Source organism: Xenopus tropicalis, chromosome 7, assembly GCF_000004195.4.
Source record: "Xenopus tropicalis strain Nigerian chromosome 7, UCB_Xtro_10.0, whole genome shotgun sequence".
Taxonomy (NCBI): Eukaryota; Metazoa; Chordata; class Amphibia; order Anura; family Pipidae; genus Xenopus; species Xenopus tropicalis.
In genome coordinates, this window is record NC_030683.2 from 107,025,738 (window position 1) to 107,041,662 (window position 15,925).

The window sequence follows — 15,925 nt, forward strand, 5'->3', positions numbered from 1 at the left end:
GATAGATAGGTAGATTGATAGATAGATAGATAGATAGATAGATAGATAGATAGATAGATAGATGATAGATAGATAGATGATGGATAGATAGATAGATAGATAGATAGATAGATAGATAGATAGATAATAGATAGATAGATAGATAGATGATAGATAGATAGATGATAGATGATAGATAGATAGATAGATAGATAGATAGATGATAGATAGATAGATAGATGATGGATAGATAGATAGATAGATAGATAGATAGATAGATAGATAGATAGATGATAGATAGATAGATAGATGATAGATAGTTAGATAGATAGATAGATAGATATATAGATAGATGATAGATGATTTTTATATTACATATTACTCATACAGAGTACAGTTAATTATTTGTGCCAGATTAGCCCTAGAACATTGAGGCATCTGAACAGGCAGAAACAATTTGGGATCAGATTTCTGTATGGATGGTTAGAAAGCCTAAGCATAACATGCTCACACTGCCTGGTGTATATCGCCGTCAGATATTTAGTCTGCCGGCTCCCTAGAGGTTTAGTTTACCGGGCCCATTGCCAAACTACCAGATATGTACATTTAGCTGCCAATTTAGCCATTGACACGTGTGGTTTGCTTTAGCATTCATTCCCTGAGCTCTAAGAAAGCATGATATTTATATTTGAGTCCTGAAGGGGCTTTATACAGCCAGTGCTCTGAGGCTGTGGCATTCTCTTGCGGTAGCAGAAAAGACAGATACACTAGATAGCTTCAAGAAGAAGCTTTGCTGCCTTTTAATCAAGTGAGAAAATGCAAAGCTACTGCTATCATCAGTCTTATTACAGCATTGATCTAATCTTGTTTGTAAGTCCCCTGTTTGTCATAATATTATTGTAAATCATTGCCTCGCTCACTGGCGCTATATTAATAAATGATGAAGATGATTGCAATTTTGGCATCTGGAAGGAAATTTTTCCCCTTTCTGTGCCAAATAAGAGACAAAATCAGATGGGTTTTTTTTTCTTCCCACTTTATCTAAAAGCTGGATGGGATTTGTTAGAAAGGAGGATTGTGCTATGGTTTTCATCACCGTCTATTAGGTTTTCATGCCTAATCTTTGGTTTCTTTTTCTCTTTTGATATGTGATCACTGCAACTCAATAGCATCTATAGGGGCTTAGTGAAAAGGTATTGGTGGTGGTAAATGTTTAAATCTATACTCAAAACATAACTTTTTTAACTTTTACACTGCAGGGCTCAAGCACGCCAATCATCAGATCAGCAGTCTCTAGCGCTTATATTGGAAATCATGGGTCTGAGAGAAAACGGTTTTCTCTGTGAAATGAACACGATACAGTTGGAGAATATTTCAATCAGTTTTTTGGCCATCTAGAGGGTTCATTAATAAATGTTGTGTTAGCAATGCCATTGGTTGCATCCAGACTATCGCTTTGCATTTCCATGTAATTGGGCCAAGTACACAGTACTGGATCATGCACAATTGCACATATTGATGCTGAGGAACCTTGGATCTATCGCAGCGCTGGACTGGCAATATGTGGATTCTGGCAGATGCCAGAAGGGCTGCTGTAAGATGCCATAGACAGTCACTATTTAAAGGAAAACTATACCCTGAGAATGAACTTAACCAACAGATATTTTACATCATATACTTAATATCGGTGCTGTCCAACTGGCGCATGCGGCCCGCGACCCCCCTCTGTGTGGCCCCCCACCTGTCTGGCTGCTTTGATGGCTTAGCTTTAAATGGTATCAGTACTGAGATTAACTGGCCCCCTGCATGGTTCTCACCTCAGATTCAGGCTGTAATCCCCCTGTATTGTTTAAAAATGTAATCCCCTGTGTTGTTCACACCTTTTAATCCCTCCATTGTTCCCCCCTGCAGTGTTCACACCTCAGGCTCAGGCTGTAATCACCCACTTTGTTCCCCTGTTCACACCTCAGACATTGTAGGTACTGCCTGGACTATGCTGCCTGTGTGTATTGCACACACAGGGAGCATATGGTAGGCAGATTATGGCACATAGGCAGCATAGGGCAGGCAGAGTATGGCACCCACAGGCAGGGTAGGGCAGGCAGAGTATGGCACACACAGGCAGGGTATGGCAGGCAGAGTATGGCACACACAGGCAGGGTAGGGCAGGCAGAGTATGGCACACATAGGCAGCATAGGACAGGCAGAGTGCTGCCTGTGTGTGCCATACTCTGCCTGAACTATGCTGCCTGTGTGTGCCATACTCTGCCTGACCTACCCTGCCTGTGTGTGCCATACTCTGACTGCCCTACCCTGCCTGTGGCAGGTGAACCTGGCAGGGGTTTGTTTTGGGAGTTTGTTTGGAAATAGCCATTAAATGGTCCCTAAGGTGTGTAATTATGTGCTGGGGGTTGCTGTGCTATCCACTGGGGAGGAGGCATATGGATATCTTAATATGACATAATATAATTCTTTCACATATGAGTGGTAGTTGATATCCCCACAGTAAGGACCAAGCATTTGGGTTTTTGCTGCACTACCACCATTGTGAAAAAATTGTGTGGTTTGAAGTGGGTGTGGTTTAAAAAGGGGAGTGGTCAAAACTGGCTTCCATTAGCGGCCCTTCACCATGTTTGCTAGAGAAATTCCGGCCCTCGGCACCGCAGAAGTTGGACAGCACTGCTTAATATGATAAGTATAAGACATATTAAAGAATCTCTCCAAACTGGAATATATCAGTAAATATTGCTTTTTTACATCTTTTCCCTTGCTCCCTCAGAGATCACATGACCAGAAATAAGGAAGAAGTGTGGAAGCAAAAGACAGAACTGTCCATTCATTGCCTGATGGGGCCTAGCATGTATGTGTGCCTTGGTTTGTTTGCATGCACTGTGAATCCTATGATCCAAGGGGGCGGCTCTTAATCCTTAAAATGGCCATTTTCTATTTAGGATTACCCAATGGCACATATTACTAAAAAAGTATATTTTTATGAAAATGGTTTATTTAGATGAAGCAGGGTTTTACATATGAGCTTGTTTACTAAATATATTTTTATAGAGACCTACATTGTTTGGGGGTATAGTATAGAAATGCCAGGGCCTTTTCTGAATCTCAGTCTGAGCCTTATAAACCACCACCCCCAATAAAAGCATTATTAAGACCACAGGTGCAGTGTGCAAAGTGAAATTTTAGAAGGAAATCACTTATTTTAACCTATAATATCTGGGGTTTCCAAGCTTTTTAGTCCTCCAACTGTTCCCAAGTACTGTGACATTCAGTTCTACAATATCTGCTGGACTGAATTGTGGCCATTCCTGGGCTACGGCACTTGGACACGGTTTGGCAGGATGAATGATTGTATTCCAATATTCTCCCTGCACACAATTTAGATGTCCAGCTGAAACTGCTGATCTCTATCCTGGAGAAGTGCCCGAGGAATGCTGAGGTGCAGAAAGCATTGTGTTGGGATGCAATTCATTCTGAATCAGTCACACTGTGCTAATCTTGTCTCATCAGCAGCTACAGAAGAACAAGTACACAAGTGCATCTCGTGAGCCATGGCCGTGTACTAGCTGCTGAGTGCATAAATGCCTAATGTTTTGTAACCCCCTCAGTCTAGCACAGCCCCTCAGTAGCTCTGCTGTACTTGGTTATCCAGAAGAAATGTCCATGATTATAGTTTATTTACATTCCTCCTGAGGTGGTACGACACAGGGGCTGTGGAAGTTTACCAATGTACATAAGAAACCAGTGGAACAGGCTCAAGCAGTGACCAAGTGCTGCATTAGGAACTACAAGAAAACCGCAAATTCTCTGCCCAGAAAGGAAGTCAAACCACTGCTCCAAAGGACTGTGTGAAGAAGGAAAATAATGGGAGTGGAAAGAAAGTATTCCCCATGATGCAGTAGTGCCCTAGTCATTGCTGTCACCAACTGTGGCACAAAGACCTTACAACCACAAAACCCAACAAACTATAATAATAGCCCACTGGCGCAGTGTAACACAAATCCTATATTGCACTAGTGTCAACTGCACTATATAAGAAGCCCCACTGTGCTTTCAGAATCCTTTACGCTAGCCACAAAGTAGACTAAACTATTGCAGTAGCTTCTCCTTTCCACATATTTATGTAGTGCATAATAATCCATCATAGTGCATAATCCATCAGAGCACCAAAGTGCACTGCATAATCCCCAGGACCTCCAGGCGCATTATAATGCCTTTCAGGGTACAAACATTGTACCAGAACCAAACACACCCCAGCAGACCCAAAGTAAACATATTACAAGAGTAAAAGTGCCCACACACGGGCATGTTTCATTGTGTAAAATAATCGATTTTAGGACAACCCGGTAAAATCATCAACTTATTGTTACACTGAGGGGGTACAAACAATCATAAAATGTTGGATCTTTCTGACTATATCATCACAACAATCTTTTGGACATGTTTAAAATGTTTTGTCATGAAACAATAATATCAGTCAGTGGATAGGAGGAAGAGATCATCACTGATAAATGAATCCTTACTAAGCATGGCTTTATTTTGAAGGGTTGGGTTAAATGTGGAAGTAAATAAAGGAACATATAGCCATCTGTTAATGTATGATCTTGCGGTCAAAATGTCAAAAGTCTCCTCCCATGGAGGATAAATGGATAAATTGTTTGTTAAAATGATTGGTTAGGCAATAAGATCGTTTTCAGGGTGCAGGTGAAATCTGCCCCTGTATGGTCAACTTAACAGTGGGTACTCATTGCCTCATAATCCTTCATATTGTCTTCAAGCAGCACATGAGATCAGTTCAGTTGCTCCCAAATCTGATGCCTCTCATGCCTAATCCCAGAGCTGATGTTGCCTGCCCTTACCCCTCTCAATCTTCTTAAATTGCTGAAATAGTTCCTGACAGAAAATCTAATAAAGCATCTTCATAGCTTTTCCTGGATGAAACCCTGGCATAGACTGTTCTATTATGAGGTGACAGAAAGTATAGCAAAAATACAGCCCGTTGTGATACCAGTTGTTCAATGTTTTTCTCCATATGGGTATACAGAAACCATTAGGCACGAACAGTGTAATTGTCCAATTTATACCAAATTAGGGAATGCACATAGCTCCCTGCTTTTCAGATTCAGACCCCAGGGACACTTATATATATATTAATCCAATGCGGTTACTGGGTTATCAATATTGCAGTTATTATTATTGATTGCCTATTGCTCATATTATATACATATTGCTGAATTGCCATTGTAACTTATTAATATAAAGATATATTGTATGTCCAGCGGTGCTACTGTAGTAGGTATTAATATTGATTATGTTTTGTTGCATTCCTTACACAACTGCTTGTTTAGCATTAATGTATAAATAAATACCTATCTATGAATGCAGTTATTTTGTTTAATGATATACAGTAGTATATATTACATACTGTAGTAGTATCAAGAGCTTTATAAAGTCTATTGGCTTTGGGTTCAGGGATGATAAGATGAGAAATCGCTACTTACCAGGTTAAAAATGCAAATAAATACCAAAGTTGGAAACATGTAAAATCTCCCAACATCTTCTACCAAGCAAAGGTTAACGCTGCCCTACAAACTGGCAATTTGGTGTTGGGTATAATTCTGCACCAGACGCTGCCAATCCTTTAAAGTCATAGACATCTGTAAGGGCCCATGCACATGTGCATCTGGGGTCGGACTGGGCCAGCGGGACACCAGCAGGTGTGTGATCGCAAGTTAAAAGAAGGCAACGTGCTGAAACTTTAAGGAACAGGGTGGGTATAGGTGGTGGGTGGGAGCAGGAGTTAGTGACTGGGGTGGGGGCCCTTAGGGTGTCAGTACGACACTGTGTGAATCTCTTGATGTTGACAGGACTCACTGCAGCTCATCTTTCTGAATCACTGTACATTTCTACACTAAAAGACTATATTAACATCCTCTAAGCTCTCTTCCCACCTCTGGGACACTTTGCATTCTCAAACCCCCTCTGGGGCCCGCCACCTGCCCGCTCACCCCCTACATGCGCACCTCATACTAACTTTTGCAGTAACAGGGGGAAGCGGGCAGTGGGGGAGCAATGGGGGAGGACAGACGGGGATTGGGATTGGGTCAGCAGGGTCCATCAGGTTACTTCTGGTGTCCCGCCGGCCCAGTCCAACCCTGAATCCTCCTATTGCCAATATTCCTAACAACTTCTACTCCCTGTTTAACACCACTATTTATTCTGCCTTAGCCAGCTATGCTGAGTGATTAATATATCTAAGGCAGTTCAGAAGCCTTACTTGAAACACCGAACCACATCTTCCTACTGTTTCCAACTTGCATGTAGATTTCAGCTCTATCCTTAGTTGGTACCTTTGAAGTAAGTTACTACTGCTGCAGGGATTGCCGCTTTGTAACAAGCATTGTACTGTGCACCACTGTGAAAATGCTTTATTAATGCTTTATTAATAATAAATAGATTGGCTTGCAGTCAATAGCTCCAAGGTTTCATCCCTTGCTGGAGAAACATCAGTATCACTTGAAATAGCTTTAATTTGTCTCCTAAAATTTCTCCCAAAGGTTTTTGTCAGACATTTAAATAGGATTCTAAATCATTTCACAAAATAAAGGAAAGCACAGGTGCAAATGTATTATATTAGCCCACAACTAGACAAAATGGCAATGAAAGTGCATCTACAGCCCCATGAATCTGTTAGATGTTAGGCACCAACGGGAAATGTAATGTAAGTCATAAACAGGAAAAAATAAAAACAAAAATTTACATTTGTCAATATCACATTCTTCACTGCATGATTACAGGTGTGGAATCCCTTATCTAGAAACCCATAATGGTGAATACTTCAAATTAAAGGAAGGCCATCTCCCATAGACTACATTTTTTTGTGTGCAATAATAAAACAGTAGCTTGTACTTTATGGTAAAAGAAAATATTCCTGTTGTGTTTATTAAATGTTTATTAAATGATTTTAGTAGATTTAAGGCATTGACTTCAATGCATTTTGCAAATTTTTTAGCAAAGCATAAAGGGACTGATTTACTCATCACTTGATGCCATCTGTTTGGTGCAAGAATAAGCAGAGTGCTCAAGAATATATTTAAATGCTTGCTTATTACACCCATGATCCTTAGCTGGTAGGGCAAATAGTTGTATCCTAGCCACAAAACCAAAGAAACTCAAATAAACCACTTGAAAATAAAACATGTGAAACATGGTTTGGAGACACTTACTCTGTTAATGAGCTCCCCCACCATTCCAGTCCAGGAGCCGTTTGGTTCAGGGGCTCCATACAGCCCATCTTCTACAAGTTTAATTTTGTAATTAAAACGCAGAAGAGCTGCAAGCTCCATCAACATCTCAGCACAGAAGCCTTCATACTGGTCATTGCCAGACAAGGAACGGTAATTTGACTTGCGCATCATGTACGGATTCTCCTAGGAAGACAGGAGTATTAGTAAGAATACGATATGTTGCAGGTTTCAATAAGGTTAGTGACATAAAAACAAAATGCAACTACAGGTCATTTCTGCTTGCTTTCAGGAGGACTTGCTGCCAGAAGTGAAGAGATGCTGTGGTTCTTTTAACAAAGGTGTGCTGTGTGGTTACACATAGCAACCAATCAGATACAGTATTTGGTTTTAATCTCTAATTTGTAGCAGGCTAACCAGATATAATCTCTGTCTGGTTGCTTTGTTAGTGCATTGGTGTAGTATGTTTACAAATGAGTCTCCGTAGCATTGTCTGTAGTTGGAGAAAGCATCTATCTCAAAGCCCAAGCATGGCCCAGACAAATGTGTACCCTTAGTTTGCATAGTAACGAAAGCTGTCCCAACTTTTACTCATTTTTATAATATATATTTAATGAAGATACAGTTTTGGGTTTTCACATGGCTGTAAGAATACAATCAATGAAGGGCACTCAGAGAGATACCTTTCTGCCACCAAAAGAAGTTTTGAAGTACACCAAACTGTTAAAGAAAGAGTGGAACCATAGGTACAATATTCAATTTGATTAAACAAATACTCAAAGTGCTATGTTTCTGCAGTCAATTCTCTCCTGGACAACACTGGGGTAATTATCATTTGCCCAATGGTATCTGCATTCTGATAGCTTTCTTTCAATCTGCTGGGGGTATGTATGTATTGTTATGCAGTTTTTGAAAAAAAAACTCTATTGTACTTTATTTGCTTCTCTTAATAAGCAAAAAATACATCTGGACTACAAACACACACCACTTTTAAGTAAACTGAATATTGTGCACATAGCTGCTATTTTACCAGACCAAACTAATAAAAACTATAGCTGTTGGCAATGATATTTATAAAGAAATAAGATATGTGAGATAGGAAGGCCAGTATTATTTCCTGAATAGATGGCAGACCTAGTACTGTGAGGAGTAAAAAGTGCCTAGCAAAGTTGTGTGGAAACTATATAAATATATAGAATAAATATACATGCAATAGTACTTACATCAGTCAGCTCCCTAAGTTCTCCAAGCATCTCCACGTAGGGATACACCATCCCTACAGTTTCCTATCTCCTCTACTAACTAGAAGCATGTAAATATAGGCACTGCCATCATAGGAATGCCATTTTCCCATCATTTCCTACACTATATTGTTGTGATATCACATTCAGTATAGGTGTAAGGTACAACTCAAAATAAATCATTTATATACTGTATGTAATGTATTAGTAAGCCAGGCAGTTTAAGTTCCAGATTCTGTAAGATATATTCCTTGCAAAATATAATAAATATCCAGAGGATATCCTGTGGACAAGAAGATGGAGTCTTCCAGGAACTCACCAGGATAGTGGTAACCACCAGTGTCTTGTTCTCTAGGGTTTCTGAAGTGCTGAGGTCCAGGCTGGTGGCATTCATGGCCAATGTGCGGTTGGAATACCACACACCAATCTGCACAAGTCAGAAGGAAAGGGTAAAAACATTTTAGGTAAGGATTAAACTCTCAGTATCCTCAGTCTATAGCAGTTAATTAGATTTTATAGGTTACAAGAACCAACTTAGCACCTGTTGTGATATTACCCTCTTTCTCTCTCTCCATCCATTTTGTATTTCCACTTGGCTTTCTTATATCTTTGGCACAATATATAACCCAAAATAAAAACCCTTTAGGCTTTCCACATGTTAAGCATGATAGTAGATGTAGTTAAACAATGAGCGTGAAACAGGCTGGCCAGTTCTACACTAAAGTCTGTGATTTCCCATAATGGACATTGCTTGACCTTTTAATTCACCCGTGTTCTCTTCCAAGTTATCATAAGTGCAATTTATAAAGAACAAGTTGACCAAAGAATGGCTAATGGCTGTGCCGTTATTAGAGGAATAAGAGCTGAAACCCGAATAATAAATCAACAAAGAAATTGGGAAAGGCTCCAGTCTCAACAGAACAAATGTAACTAAACGAAACATTATGAAGAATGAGCCGCGCCGCCAAAAGAAATCAATGGCACATTTGGTTCATAATTGCACAATCTACTGCACAAAACTCATAAGGCAGGTCTCATAGGATGAGCTGTTTAACTCCTTTTTATATCATCTCAAAAAGAATTTTATGTTTTATTACTCTGGTGACCCATTTCACCTTTTTTATAAGCGATTTTTTTGTTGCTGCTGCTGTACATGGGCAAGTTTTACTTTCCCTTCCGACAATGGTGTCTCTACTGATACCTCTGCTATCTTCCTTCCTTTGTCTATCCATGAGGACAGACCAATATTCACTGTCTCACTACTAGATCACTACATCTCCAACCACTTACTGGATCCTGCATGTCACTGAACTCAAAAATACTCGTCTCCCTTTCAACCTAAAAACACTCTACTCCCTTTCATGTATGGACTAAGATTTAAAATACGCCCTGATATTTCAAGTACTCTGAGACCCACAACCCCCACAAGCCCAAAAAAATAGTACCGGCCTATAGTAGCTTACAGCAAGATATACATATTCTATATTTACCAGGATACATACCAATTACCAATCCAGCCTGGTCACTCTGACTAAATCCAACAGAACCTGCTTATGGGGCCCCATCGGACTACGACCTCATTTACCACATCCCTGATGGCATTTTCAGACCTGCACATTGCCCAATAGATATTGGGTTGATTTTTAGGCAGATATCAGTTTGGCTGTCCCTATATACATGCCGATAAGCAACCAATATGGAGTTCTCTCACTACTACTGCCTGACTTATAGCTTGAACCTGAAATGACAACTTACCATTTACTGATTCTAACATTTTACTACACCAAGCAACGTTTGACTCAAATCAAACCCAACAATACTTGACTCTCTTACCTTCTCTAATCTCAAATACAGTGGTTTTTCTATTAAAAAAAAAAACAATAAAAGACTAGGGATGCGTTATATCCATAGCAAATCATTACCAAATCCTTCTCCAAAGATTAAGCCAAATCCTGTGCTAAGTTTAAACAATAATTTGCATGTTTACATTTGAGAATTGCACTGTGGTGGGATTCAGTCAAATTCCAACCCTAAACCTGCATTTGGTGCTGCCATAATCCATGTTAAAGAATTTTGAGAATACTGTCTCACTAAAACCAAATACGGATCTCTTTTACTGAAATAAACCACATCTTCCCTATTAAAAAACAAGCCACAGACCTCTCTTTAAATGAACCAGAAGTCCCTTACTGAACAAAGCCACAGGCCTCAGACTAACCAACCATACAGGACCCCTCTGACAATAACAGAACAAACTGTATCAGTATAAGCATCTGCAAGAATTCTTACCACAATGCATTCCCATTTTCCCCTCTCTAATGTATATATTCCTTGTTATTTGTGCCAAACTAATCACCCTACCCCAGAGAACTCTTTGCCTGCAGGCAAATTAAGCATGTGTTCTACTCATTCACACTGTTTCCCACATAAATTCCCAAGACTTTTCAAGTTTGTCTCACCTCTCGGTGTCCATCACCGGCCTTCTCCAGGATTCTCAAGGTATAGTTTGTTCTTTGTCCTTTGCTGTTAAATTCCACTCGTCCTGTAAGACCATCATACTCTACCTGGCAGAAGAGAATGTGTGAAACCGTTGGGACACAATAAAAAAAAGTAAAATGGAGAATGTAGTAGAAAATAATAGAATTGGAAGGACAACTATGTCATAAGGGGAAGAGAAGGTGAGATCTCTAAAGAAGGGATAGGAGGGTAAATCATAAACTCAGGAAGAAAAATGAGCAGTTCCGACATCATTGGCTCTGGGTTCACTTAAAACACATAGGAACCACAGATATTTTTCCTCCCCATGGTCTCTTTGTCAGTAATTCTGATGCCCCGCTGGGCCTAACTGGAGACTATATCCTTCATTCAGGGGAATAAAAATAGCATCAGCAAGAAAACACAGTTGGAAGTATATATGGTCAGGTAGGAACAATAGCTGATTTCCTTTTTATGTGTACAGAACAGATCATCCCACCTAGGGTTTATGGAATTGAAGAAACATTTTGCTACTTCATCTATATATCAGTACCAAAGGACTTGGACTTTATTTAATATAGACACCTGTCAAAATATTCAGTCACATACTTCAGTTACATACTGAAGCAGAAGCCCTTCCAGTAAGGGTAATAACACATGGGGCGATTAGTCTGTGGGACTTTTAAAAAAGGCAGTCACACTTTTCGCATTTTGTTTTAAAAGTCACGGCAACTAATTGCCCCATGTGCCATCGCCCTAATTGGATAACTGGACCCCTCCTGCTTTAAGTCTATTAATCCACTGAGAAACCGCTCTCAGTTCACCACCCTATCAGTTGCTCAGTAGGAGACCCCAGAACAATATTCCCTATGGAAATTGCATCCCACAAAATCCAGTTTGTAAACAACATATATGCAGTGTGTGCATGCATGTGCGACATATCAAAGCCTCTAAACATCTCACAATGGAGCACAACGAGTACATACCCTTTTAAGAAAATAATTTATATATGAGAGGTTCTCATATATAGCTTTTACCTCCACTGATTCATTTCTATCATATTGCTGAACTAGAAGGAAGTTTAAGGAGTTTGGACAGACATTAATAAAGCAGGACATCAATAGGTGGTTCCTTTGGGAAGACAGATCAATCAGTTTGGTCAATATCCCTATTAGCATGCTAAAAGCTAATACAGATAGTGCAAAGCTGTCCAGAGAAATGCCACACTTTGGAGGGTACACATATACTGAAGTTATAACAGATCTACACAGGTGCTGTCATAGCAGTTGGACAGATGTTAATCTGTGATAGGCTTCCCATTGCTATGGCCCATGAGACATGCAAAACAATATTGGGGAGATGTAATTTTACTGTTTATATTTCCTCACCATGCGCAGGTAGTTCATGAGGCTGGTCCCATGCTGCCATATCTGAGATGTACTGCAGGACAATTGTTTAACACCAATCTCCTGGCTCCTATTCAGCTCCCGTACGGCACTCACCACGACATGCACCGCATCAAACATCAATGCAGCCGAGAGCTATGACAAAGACAAGAGTTGAGATAGAAAAAGTATGAAAGTGGGAATTTGATTCAATATCCCTTTCTTTCTATGATCCCTAGAATTATTTTTAGAGTGGGTATTTGACAATGCGACTGCCCTGGGCCCTGTACAAAGGTGACCGTTGGTTGTGGGATAGTGGTTATGTAAGATGACAATATGATCAGTTCTGCACAGCCTGCAACTCATTACTTGTTATTTAGGTAGCTACTTTATATAAACAAATTATGTTTACCCCTGGATACTCCACTATTTGCCACAAATATTAATAACTTATTTACTTACAGCAAGATTAATGTACATTTTAAATTCATATGCACCACAAAGTCCAAGTTACACGTGAATATTACACCACCAGAGGTCTAATGTCCATACTCGGTTTACACTGACTCAGGCTCAAGATACTTGCTCACATGATCACTTTAGGCCCAAGGTACATGCTGCATTCACCCTCACTGTAGCTCCATGGTACATGCTAAATGCACACACATTACAGACCCATCAAAAGTACTAAGTTTACACTCACTGCAGGCCCAAGGTATGTGCTAAGTTCACAGTTTTCTCTCCAAGACATGTTGAGGCTTCTCAAAAACTCCAGGTAGAAAGGGTGACTGCTGTTATACATTGAAAACCCCAGGATGTTAGATTGGTCACTAACTATACCTTCCAGGGACAGCAAGGGGAAGTCCTATAAAGAAAACAGACCAGTGATAATGTTGATTTTAAGATACAGCCCCTTCTACCACTTAAGTTAATGCCTGGGATGTTCCAATAAACCCCTATTTAATGATTCCCTAAGAAAAGGAAACATTACACAATGTGTAAGTAGGATGTGTCTTATATTACTGTAGGGACTCAATATATAAATAATATATATGGCACACTTATTACGTGAGCAGAATATTCTGTCTATATATGACTATTAAAAGGCAAGCAGAGGAGCTCACATGATAACCTAGTATGTAGTAGAGAAGACAGTAGAGCTGGGAAATAAAGGGATTCTGTTATCAGAATAAAATGTGTTTCAGTTTACATGAAAACAATGTGTAAATGTAGTAAAGAGGTTATCCCAGGAATGATTTATTACATACTTGATCTAAAATGCCCTTTCTTTAACTAGAATTGTCCCTGTACCATAGGACAAAGCAGGGTCAAACTCCCTTTATCTGAAAGATTCATTAATATTTACTACACTGCTGCTTTGATATTAATACAGAGATGTCATCTCTCCTGTATTTTTCTAAATCCTCCTGGATTTATATATCAGGATGCTTTTATAATAAAAGGGGGTATATAAAGACAGTGTCCTAATAAATGTGCCTATATAAGGTGTGGCATCTCAAAAGCAACACGGCAGTTGGTGCCATAAAACTGACATGGTTTATATATATATATATATATATATAAACCTTTACCATTACAGGGTCTTTGTTGCCCTTTAAATGACAATAAAAAGGGGGGTTATAATTTTATTTTAACACATCCAGACTATTTCCATAGGTCTTACCATTGTAGTCAGTATATACTTGTAATGAGCAGATGTCATCCCGAGCTCGGAAGCCTATGAAACAGATATATGGAATTAGGAGCAGCAGAGAGACAGACAAGGATTGCCAATTAAAACACAGAAAATCCGAATCATTAAAGCCATAGCAGTTTAAATTGCGTCTTCATTTGACACCCCTGCCCCAGTACAACTTAAACCTCTAACCTCCAAACAGCGATACATTATATTCCGAACACAAAGTGATTCATACTTCTTGCTGTTAAAATAAAATGCTTGTTTGTGTCGGACCAACCCACGTTAATGTCTGATTTTCTGTTTAGAACAGTCACTATCAGACTTTTTCGGTTCAAGCCTCCCCTTAGTGTTAACCCTTTCCATATCTAGCTTAAACATGTTTCAGAAGTTACCTTAAGGGTGAAGACACACAGAGCTACTAGTAGCAGCTACTTTTTCATGGCTACTAGAATTGCCTCTGCTAAAACACACATAGAGACAATTATCAGTAAATTATCAGCTTTGTCTATTTTAGTAGCCACAACAAGTAGCTGCTACTAGTAGCTCCACCCTAAATATCCATATTAGTAGTCTTCACCCTAAATATCCATATTAACCTTGACCTTTCCTTAAAATAAACAAGTGCAGCCTTCTTCCTAAAACAGGACCCTTGTTTTATGCCCAAGCACCTTCAGACCACAGTTGCTGACCTTCTTGAGAATGAGGTGTGACACAGTTGCATTGGCATCAATAATAATGGTAGACACTTTATCATCACGGATCTCCTTCAACAGTGGCGTTGGGTCATTGGACTCGTCCAGCATCCTCACAGAAAGAGTGTCCTTTGAGATGAGAAACTGGCGGACAAGCTCCTCCAACCTCAATAAACCTGGCAACAAGTACAGGAGATATTAGCAAGACAAGGACAGCAGTAGGACCATGTAGAAATGAGATGCAAGAGTTGATATGATGTTATATCAACAATGAAGCAATTAGATGCACGAACTGGGTTTAAAGGTGTTAATGTTTAAGGTGTGTGCTTGGTGTGAGTTTTTGCTGCACCCACTAAGAGTAAATGATTGCTAAGCACCCCAACTGAGCCAAAACACTAACTTTTTGTCTCTTCAAGGAACAGAAAACATGGTGGTATAATGCTTCCCAGCCAAGGAAAGTGCACTGAACAGGGGCAGAAGGTTAGTATTCTGGCTCACTGGTGGGTGCCTTGCAAGGGCACACATGGACTCTAGGGAACCCTGAAACTACCAACAGTCTGGGCATGGTACTGTATAATGCTAAAACACTACATTAGGGATAAAACACATCATTTCTGCCTCTAAAAATTGCACTTTGCACAATGCACCACATTCATATAAGATCCCTGAGGTCTCAATGTACAAATGCCATAGAACAATGCTAGCAAAAAGTTATCTCTGTGGCACACACAGTTTTAATGAGATTCATTAGCTTTTGAGTCAGATAATGTGACAAAGTGCACACAAGACTAACAGCCAGACGTATTTTCACAGCTCCTAAAATACCGCAGAGCAGGAGGTCACATCTGCAGCATGGCAACTAGGTGAAAAAAACTGTGATTTCATCCTTGAGACATAAATAATTCCATAAAAGCTCTAATAAAAGCACTTCCCGCTACTAGGAATTATCACCTAACAATCAGCCGTTACTGGGAATTATTACTCCACACCAAGTGAATCTGACTATACACAATCACTAATTAGATCTAAACTGACCAAAAATGTAAATATTATATACTACTGGTGATAAGGTCAGTATCTGCTCTGCTTTCTGGGGCTCCTCTCACTTCTACTTCTAAAAATGTATTCTTATTCAAGGTGATTTTAAAGCATGCTATAATTTCAGAACAGTTTAAGGTGTGTCAGATACAGTATGTACATG

The 15,925-nt window shown here is 39.6% G+C and overlaps 1 protein-coding gene across 1 annotated transcript in view; it reads right to left on the reverse strand.

The window, feature by feature from the left end:
• grik5 (glutamate receptor, ionotropic, kainate 5) overlaps positions 1 to 15,925 on the reverse strand; it is a 106,914-nt gene that overhangs the window by 18,146 nt on the left and 72,843 nt on the right. The window contains exons 6-12 of the mRNA XM_002936400.5: positions 14,722 to 14,900; positions 14,018 to 14,071; positions 13,037 to 13,198; positions 12,337 to 12,489; positions 10,933 to 11,037; positions 8,793 to 8,900; positions 7,215 to 7,418 (exon numbers count right to left, since the gene is read on the reverse strand). Coding sequence (XP_002936446.1) covers positions 7,215 to 7,418; positions 8,793 to 8,900; positions 10,933 to 11,037; positions 12,337 to 12,489; positions 13,037 to 13,198; positions 14,018 to 14,071; positions 14,722 to 14,900 — 965 coding nt within the window. The remainder of the gene's footprint in view (positions 1 to 7,214; positions 7,419 to 8,792; positions 8,901 to 10,932; positions 11,038 to 12,336; positions 12,490 to 13,036; positions 13,199 to 14,017; positions 14,072 to 14,721; positions 14,901 to 15,925) is intronic.